General features: G+C 47.7%; 1 protein-coding gene across 1 annotated transcript in view; it reads right to left on the bottom strand.

Moving 5' to 3' along the window:
- Positions 1–619: 619 nt before the first annotated feature.
- The window catches only part of sall3a (spalt-like transcription factor 3a), a 17,219-nt gene continuing 8,300 nt past the window's right edge, over positions 620–9,538 (bottom strand). Inside the window, exons 2-4 of the mRNA XM_084051900.1 lie at positions 3,482–6,712; positions 2,771–3,159; positions 620–2,384 (exon numbers count right to left, since the gene is read on the bottom strand). Coding sequence (XP_083908026.1) covers positions 1,947–2,384; positions 2,771–3,159; positions 3,482–6,712 — 4,058 coding nt within the window. The 3' untranslated portion in view covers positions 620–1,946. The remainder of the gene's footprint in view (positions 2,385–2,770; positions 3,160–3,481; positions 6,713–9,538) is intronic.

Genomic DNA, 9,538 nt, shown 5'->3' with positions numbered 1-9,538 from the left:
GAAACACGATTTAGACATTAATACACATTGGACCTTAAACATGATGCACAATCAAAAAAAAAATAGAAAAAAAATAGAAAAAAATACTATTTCTGTTATTTTACCTTTCAAACCAGAAACCACATTAATGCAACTATGACATCTTGATGGTATCTATTGTCTTTCTATGTCTCCCTCTCTTTAAAAAAAAAAACTACTGTACATCTTAACAGTACAATTTATGTTAAGGCAACTTTTATCTAAAAATAAATGGCATTTTATCTTAATATTGATACATTTCTGAATCTAAAATTCGTCGCAGTATTAACAGCTAAAATATTTTGCTTTTGTATAGTATAGTTATACTAGCGTCGCTCAAAAACAATTAAGAGAATTAACAAGTGTGAGGAGAAGGCAATGCAATATTTCAGTCAGTGACCTAAACGTAGGCTGCTGTAAGAAGGAAAAGGGGGGACAAGGGTGGGGGGGGGGGGGTGTTGAAGAAAAAAGATGTGCAGTTAAGGAGACCAAACACGAGTCCTGTTCTCTTTTGTTTTTTTTATTTGAGAAGATTTTGATTGAGTGGATGAGGCGGTGCTCTGACGAGCAGCACACATGTCCTAACAGAGCCGACTCTGCAAATTGTAGGAGTGGTACGCTGAAAACAATCAAAACAACACGTGATAGATAAGCTCAGTCAAAAGGTTAACGGTAACTCACAGACAAAACGTCGTGTTTTTAAAAAGTGCATTCACAAACATGACAAATACTCTCAACTCATGATGTCTATTTTCATGTGATACAAAATATGCATACCTGTTTTTAGATTTGTCTGTATTTCTATACATAGATATTTCTTCCAAAGGATATCTTTTTTTTCCCGTTTGTTTTTCTTTTTACAAAGGTTAAAAGCAGGGTTTGTGGTCATAGCAGCTTCGGATATCTCAGCCTCTTCACTGTACCGTTACACATTATCTCCTAGATATCCAAATAAAACTTCACCATTTTTCCTTTGTTGTTCAACAGAAAGGACACATTGTCTTTATTGAAAGAGATATTCATAAGTGAAGCCTGCAGTTTAGAAAAGAAAGGGATCAATAAAATGCTTGGGCCATTAAATATATTTCCGTATACCCGCTTTTTTTTGTCAATATCATAAATACTAAAGACACAGGACGATATTATAAGACAATGCTGGGAGACTAAATGTAAAGATTAAAATAGTTCAAACATTTTTTTTTTCATTTTTTTTTTCAAGTTTTCTACTTCAAGAGAAAAAAAGAAATCAGAGCGAGCACAGACACACTATAGTTCAGTCTATCCCCGGCCGTTTTATGTAAGAGCAATCTCACGCCTGTTTTAGACTTAGCTGCACGCCGGTTGTCGCTCACCGATAATAGCCGATCTACAAGCTCACAACGTGTCGCACTGCGACACGTTGTGAGTTCGTAGATCGGCTATTTCCGGTTGCGCAACAGCCGCACGCAACAAAGCGTCAACGGGGCCTTTTAAACCACATTGACCAACAAAAGGCTAACCAGTCTTTTACCTCTGTCCTTCTGTTTCAGTCCATTTCAAATAATGAGGCTCCGTCCATCACAAATGAGACAGGATACTTGTTGTTTTGAAAAGAAATTCATAAAAGCAGTCAAACGTACTGATAGAAACCAATAAGTACCATGCAAATCTTGCAAGACGACGTATTCTCAAACAAGAGACAAAGTATTCTTCGTATGAGCGAAATATCAAGGAGGAGGGGAGGGGGGTCGGGGTAATGGGTTAAAGGCAAAGACCTCTAATCAATACTAAATACTATATTTCCAAAACCAAACAAAAAATATTCATCTGTACATAATATAGTACGTATGAGATCAAACTGGATTAGCAGTTTCTTTTTCTTATCACAAAGACTTTTAGTCTTTGTCAAAGTCTATACCTTCCGCCCATACATGAGTTTTTCTATTTTTTTAATTGATCCCGATCTCTTTGTTCTCCTCCATGAATCTGGAGAAGGGGCGGCCGGCGCTAACCTCCAGGCCGGCCTTCTCCAGGCCGGTCATGGGAGGGCTGCCGCCGGTGTGCATGCGGTCCATACCTCCTCCGGGCATGGCTCCCAGCGACGTGATCCCCCCCGGCCCACCCAGGCTGACGGGCAGCTGGGTGATGCCACCGTTCTGGATCACGGAGATCTCGTTGTTCTTCATGGCCAGGCCGTTGGTGATGGCGGCCGCGTACTGGTTCCAGAAGCCCGGGTCGACGTTCATGGCCCGGGCCGCCAGGTCCTTCTGGAACATCTCGCTGAACTTCATGGCGTCCCCGCCCAGCAGGGCCATGGGGTTCTCCACGGAGAGACGGCGACCCCGCCGCGCCGGAGCGTTGTTCCACATGTGCGTGCCCATGTGGACCTGGATAGTGTGCAGCAAATCAGACAGACAGATCCTCAGGATAATTTCCCACAATTTATCACAATTCTTCATAATTTGTCGAAAACAGCAGATCTACAAGCGTGCAACGCGTCGCATTGTGATGCATTGTGATGCATTGTGATGCATTGTGATGCATTGTGAGCTATTTTTGAATATCCGAAGTATAAAATAGGCATTAAGTGGTTGAGATGTCAGATGTCTGTTTCTTTATCATTTGTTTACAATGTTAATTATTTCAATTGAATGAATAAAAAAATGATGTTACAACACATTTTCTTCTAATCTTTCCTTGTACATATAATTTACTCCCGTTACGGGTATTATTAGTATATTTATATGTTTTCTTTCGGTACAAAGCAGCCTACCTTCAGGTTGCCTTTAGTGGTGAAAGCCCTTCCGCAAATGGAACAGCCAAAGGGTTTCTCCCCCGTGTGCGTGCGCTCGTGAATCTGCAGGGCGCTGGCCGAGGAGAAGTTCTTCCCACAGTTGTGGCAGTTGTGTTGCTTGGGCGTGCGGCGTGGAGGCGGGGGAGCCAGCATAGGGGTGATGCTCCCACTCATAGTGGTCTGCGGGGCAGCGGCGGGCACCTGGACACCTACAGGCAGGTGGTGGTGGTGATGGTGGTTGTGGTGGTTATGGTTGTGGTTGTGGTTGTGGTTGTGGTTGTCACTCAGAGACACAGATTTGCCGTGGCCGTTCATTTCCATTTTGATCATGTTCGATGCGGTGCTGGCCAAACTGGGCGTGCTCAGTCCTGGAAGAAAAGAGGTGAGGTGTAGTTAAGTGACAGAGAACGAAGGCGTAATGGACACAGCTTAAATGTGACCACAACGTGACACTGAACTGGTCGTAAATTAGTTGCGACTGACATGCAGATTTAGAATTTTTAAATGCTTTCTATTATTCACCTAAAAGTCAAAACAGGAGCTGGCTTGTATGTATGAAAATAATTACACTTAAAGCCATTTATATTGTGGTCACCCAAAACAAAATATAAGTTCATATTGAATACATACATATTTGATTTGAAATTGTGGGAGTTCATGAGTCAAAAGGCTCGTTGATTTTGCACATACCTCTGTCTCTATTCAGGAAAAGCATGTTGAAGTGGCTCTCCTCCTTGATGAAGTGCCTGCCAGGCTGAGTGGCGGTCAGGTCGAGGGCCCCATTGCCTTCAGATGCAGGAAGTGGGGACGGAGTCTCTGATTTCTCAGACTTCACCGTTGCCAAGCCGGCCACATTGTTCTCCTGTCCTTCCTCTGCTGCCATGCCATTGCCACTGCTGCTGCTGTTGTTGTTGTTGTTGAGGATGAGTGTGGCGGGGGACTTGGACCGGTGGCTCTCGGAGTGGCTGTGCGTGGGGGATAAGTGCTGCAGGGAACCGGAGGACTCAGAGAGGGCCGGGCTTCCCAGGCTGTGAACCTCATTGTCTCCCATCAGCGACAGGGAGTCATTGTTAAAGAAGTCGCTCTCCCCTCCGAACCCGCTGCCGTTCTGCATGGGCCTCGGGCCGAAAGGACGGGAGATGCCGGCGGCGGAGTCGATCAGCTTCATCTGGTTCTCCAGAGCGGCGATGCTGGAGATCACGGAGGTGGGCGGGGAGCTCCCCGGCGAGTAGGGCTGGAGGGGTTTCGACCGGTCCATCTCGGCCTCTGTCCGGTCGGCCTCGTCCTCCATGGCCTGCTCCATCTCGTCCAGGAAGTCATCGTCGTAGCTGCTCATGGCGTCCAAGCTCTTCTCGTCGAACGAGAGGTCCGCGTCCATGTCCTGGAGGCTCTCGGCCAGCGGCGTGTTGGGGATCTGCCCACCCATGTGCATGCGGATGTGCTGCTGCAGCACCACGGCGTTGGTGAACTTCTTCTGGCAGATGGGGCAAGAGTGCTGGACGCGGAGTGGGGGTTTGGAGCGGTGCACGCCGAAATGCGTCTTCAGGTTCCCCTTGGTGGTAAACGCTCGTCCACATATCTTGCATTTGAAGGGCCTCTCGCCAGTATGGATTCGGTAGTGCATCTTCAGCGCACTCTGGCAGCTCAGGACACGGTGGCAGATGACACACTGGTTGGGGTCCGTCATCTTCTTGTCAATGTTCTCCACCAGCTGCTGCAGCTTTGACGTCTCTGAAGTTTGCATAGAGTCGAGGAGACCACCAAACGGGAACTTGGCCTTGAACTGATCCGACAGCATGGGCAGGATGGAGTGGGAGGTGGCACTACTGGGGGCAGTGATAGGCTCTGTGGCCTGGCTGCTGCTTGTTGACGTGGTGGAGGTGACAGTGGTAGAGAGGACCTGGACTTGGGTTACTGTGGTGGAGGTGGTGGTGGAGGTGTTCTCCCCTGGCCTTGTGGAGCAGTTCGGGGGAAGATGGATGCCCTCGAGCTTCAGAAGCGGCGGAGCATCACTTCCCAGGTTTAGTATCGGGGAGGGGGACATGGTGGTCCTAGCAGAGTCACTGAGGATGTTCGGGGACAGAGTTCCGCACTCGCTTGAGGGCGGGGACGGCCTCTGAGGGGATCGGCTGAGTGGGGTGGGGCACGGGGAGTCCCCGAAACCTCCCATCATGCTCGGCAGAGTGGGAGGGAGCTGCAGCCCGATGGAGGTGGGCACGGTAGGGAGGACAGGTTTGCTATCAAGCCACGTGGTCACAGGCTTCTCTGGGGGAAAGGACATGCCATATGGGATGCCGGAGCTGGTGGGCACATTATCCAGATACTCCGGCACCGGGTAGGGGTTCATCTGAATATGTGGGTATTTCTCTTTGTGCCTCTGGAAGTGCACCTTCAGGTTGCCCTTGGTGGAGAAACGGTTGCCACATATGTTGCACTTGAAGGGCCTCTCCCCGGTGTGGGAGCGTAGGTGGATCTGTAGGGCGCTGTCGCTGCCAAACACCTTGGCACAGAAGCGACACTTATGCTTGAAGAAGGGGTCCTCGGAGCTGGGCTTGGTATCAAACACAGACACGTTCGGCGGCTTCCCTTTGCGGTGCCTCATCAGCGCCGACAGGGGGTCGAGTGCGTTGGCCGTGGCCGCGATGCTGGCCAGCGGGTTGGGGAAGATGACGCTGCTAGAGGAGCTGTGAGGTATCAGTGGTAGACTGGAGGCGGAGCTCAGGAGGCTGCTGTGGCTTAGTGAGGGAGGTGTGGTGGAGTTCCTGGGAAGGGCCGAGCCGCTGCTGATTCCACCGCCTCCCCCTGTTAAGCTGCCGGTGCTGCTGCTGCCGTTGTTGCTGCCGTTGTTTCCGGCCGAGGACGTGCAGGGCGGCAGCAGAGACGACAGTCCGCTGCCACCGGGTGGGGGGAAGGCGGAGTTAGCTGAGGTTGTGTTGGGCATTGAGGAGCTGGGGGGCTGACTGCTGCTTTGTGGCGTGTGGGAGAGAGGCCTGTCTATTGCTGAGGTCAGAGGTGAGTGGCCTTGACCGTTGAGTGTGGCCGGCAACCTAATGGGCAGCTGATGGACAGGGGGAGCGATGAAGTTGTGTAGCTGATGAAGCTGGCCGGGTACCGGGGGCCCACAGGAGGAGGCGTTCCCCTGGGAGCCGGTGGCGGGGCCGTGGTGGGCGTGGTGGTTGAGACTGAGAGCAGGCTGCGAGGCGGGCTGCCTGTTCATCAGGGCCACTTGACTGCGGATCTGTTCGATCAATTGCAGCTGGTGTATCTGCTGCTGCTGGAGGGCCATGAGCTGGTCCAGGATCATGGGAATGGCCATGGTCGAGACCCCGCTGCCCGCCGCGGCGGCCGCGGCCGCCCTCACGCTCTGGGAGAACTGGGCCACCGCCACGCGAGTGCCATGGAGCGTCTCCAGGGTGACGTTGGTGCTTGGCATGGTGTAGCTCGCGACAGAGGAGGGGGCAGGGTCGCTGAGCTGAGGTAGGGAGGGGTCCAGCTCGGGGGAGGCCACATCCCTCTCCTCCTGGTCCGGGGCCTTTTCAGGAGACAACTCCAGCTCCATCGGCTCATCGTCCTTCTCCAGGGCTCCGACCCCCTCCAGGGTGGTCATCATCTCCGGGACCTCATCCCCTACGCCGGCAGGGCTGTGGCTGCCCTCTCCGGGGTCCTCGCTGTCCGCCTGGTCACTGGGGCAACTGGGTACGGGGGAGGGCTCTGTGGGGTACTCCTGGGAGGGGTCGGGCGTGCCTTCGTTCTCATTCACTATAAGCACCAGTGGGTTTTTGGTGCAGCTCTTTAAATGTTCACAGAAGTCTGACCACTTGAAGAATTCGGCACAACACTTCTCACACACGTGGGTCTCCTCGCTGCCGCTGCGGCTCTCATTCCCACTGTCGGCGTCATCCACCACCACATCACCGCGGGCTGAGGAGGAATGGAAGGAGTGGAAGAGGACAGTGAGAGACAGAGTCATGAAGAGAGGGAATGGGGAGATTAATGAATAAATAATCAATAGAGAATCCACACATATTTTGCAGAATGGTACTGCAAAGACTTAGACCTCGGTTTTTTCCCCCTCTCTTTTAACATAAGCAAAATCAATATACTTTTTTTTCTTTTTTGCTCTGAACAAATTGCCCTAGTTCACCAATTCTCAAGACCCAGTTTTGCGCATTCTCACCCTCTCCATAGAGCTAGCTAATAATTTTCTTTGTGCAATCCATCAAATTATGAGGGCCTATCAATTGTGGATACTGCCGCTTAATGAAATTCCATAGAAGCTATTGATTTCCAATATTTCATACAATTCACAGCTGCCTCATCTGTTGGGTACAAATCAGGTCTTTGATGGCCCCATTAGGATTCTCCTCTGCTATCAAGCCCAGTCATTTCCACCTGAATTTCAAATGCCAAAGCCTCTGCATTTAGCATTGCTAAAGTAATACCTTAGCCCTCGACCTAAACAAGGGAATAAAAACAGTTTCCCTTCCAACCGGGTTCTCCATGAAATTGTTGAAATACTCCATTGCAAAAAAACTAAAGAAAAAAACAACAACATTGTCATTAAAATTGTATTACTGTTATACATATCCTACAGAATGCAGCAAGAATTCCATCATGTATGCATGTATTTGTGTAACCAAAATATACAGAATGTAATTGATATTTGAAATAAAATAAAACAAAATCTAATGACAAAACCGTAACTTCCCTATTCTGTGCATGTCATAATAGACCAACATTCTGCAAAAATAGCCAATAATCTACAAGGTCCAATCCCTTTAGGTCAGCTATTTATGCTATTTGATATACAACAAAGTATAGGGTTTAAGTGGTTATTATGGAAATATTCTGTCTGTCTGCCTGCCTGCCTGCCTGCCTGCCTGCCTGTCTGCCTGCCTGTCTGTCTGTCTGTCTGTCTGTCTGTCTGTCTGTCTGTCTGTCTGTCTGTCTGGCTTCCTCCCCCTTTTCTCTCTACCTCTCGTGCCCCCCCCCCTCCACCCCCCCATCTCTCTCTGGTGCTCTCTGAAATAAGACTCAACAAATTACATGCTAGTGCCATGGCAGCAATGTCCCTGATTAGTTACACATGTTTAATCACAGTCGTAGGAAGCCACTTCCTCTTCCGCATGTTGCCATCAAGTGCCAACGACGCCGGCATGTTCCCCCGAAACATGGAGCTAATTCACACCTGATCAAAACCATGAAAACACAGCCTCCCTCCTTGTATGTTTATTTTATTTTGTGTGTTCAACCGTCTACATTAGTGTGTGTGTGTGTGTGTGTGTGTGTGTGTGTGTGTGTGTGTGTGTGTGTGTGTGTGTGTGTGTGTGTGTGTGTGTGTGTGTGTGTGTGTGTGTGTGTGTGTGTGTGTGTGTGTGTGTGTGTGTGTGTGTGTGTCTGTGTGTGTGTGTGTGTGTGTGTGTGTGTGTGTGTGTGTGTGTGTGTGTGTGTGTGTGTGTGTGTGGCCACATATACATGTGAGCCTCTCAGTAGATGTAGGAAGTGTGTTCAATCAGCTCCACAGCAGTGGGAGTCGGCTGGGTTCTTACAACAAACAAATGCTTTACTTCAGATGCTGCCTCCTGTTGAACTAACGTTCATAGGCTAGTAATTTGAGGAGAAAAAAATGTAACACAACCACGCTCATTTCTTCTCTTCTTTTTTTCACGCCGTGCACTTGCTTTCAAGTGTTTGCCTTAGATGTTTAAAAAAAGAGAAGAAACATCACCAGAAAATAAAAAAAGTACGCCATACGAACGTGTGAAATATCCTTTGAAATGTGTATGTCAGTAATTATAGGGTATTAAGACATGAAGCACTCTTTCCGGATGACTTTATGTGTTAATTTAAAGAATGTATTAGTTTTCCAGCCACAGCTAAATTTAAAATGATATTTTCCTTATCTTTTGTTTAAACACTAATCATATAATCATAGAGTACATTAACCTCTACTACGTGTTTAATTTCAGTCACAGATATGCTGTAGGTGTGATTCACCAAATACAAAATGTAATTATTAGATAATTAATACACACCAAAACTGCTGAATGCAGTATAGTAGAATACACCTCAACAAGGTGAAACTTGGTAAAAAAGAAATGAGCTGACCTCATCCTTATTTTCAAATAAGAAACATTCTCTACTCAAGCCTACAAATCTGCGCAAAAGACACATTCTGCTGACTGACAAGTAAACAGACCTGCCGTTCAGTGCCCATTAATCATTTTGTCCTCATATGGCTTAAGTTGTCTTGGTAATCACCTAAGCACAAATTATAAGAAAGTGCAAATATTCAAATAATTGTGACAGGTCTGAAGTACAATACAAATACAAAATAATGTTCAAATACAGAGATAAGAGATACACATATCAATGTTTTAAAAAATGTGTAGCATTTACACCAATTGTTCACTCAACATGAAACATATTGCAATACCAGAAAGTAGCTCCCTGCAATGCAGGACAGAGTGAGATCATGTCAATATATGGTGGGTATGACGTGCCAATTACACTGAGTTTTTAGGGCTGAAATGCATCACTCCTGTAGTTTTTGGGCAACGTGGGAAAACCGTAATGACTAATCCACACTGCAAGGCTTCAGAAAGGTCTAGTTATTATCATCCCAGTGTCGCCGCAGGGAACTGGTTGATAAGACCTGGATGGAATTATTAAAAGTGTCTCTTCACAGAGTCAACCAAATTGACTTAAAATATAAAAATGCAACACTAATAACAACAAATAAAAATG

Source organism: Gymnoscopelus microlampas (genome assembly GCF_963454915.1).
Source record: "Gymnoscopelus microlampas genome assembly, chromosome: 3".
NCBI lineage: Eukaryota > Metazoa > Chordata > Actinopteri > Myctophiformes > Myctophidae > Gymnoscopelus > Gymnoscopelus microlampas.
Note: the sequence above shows the minus strand (reverse complement) of the source record. Positions and strands in the feature narration are given on the sequence as shown.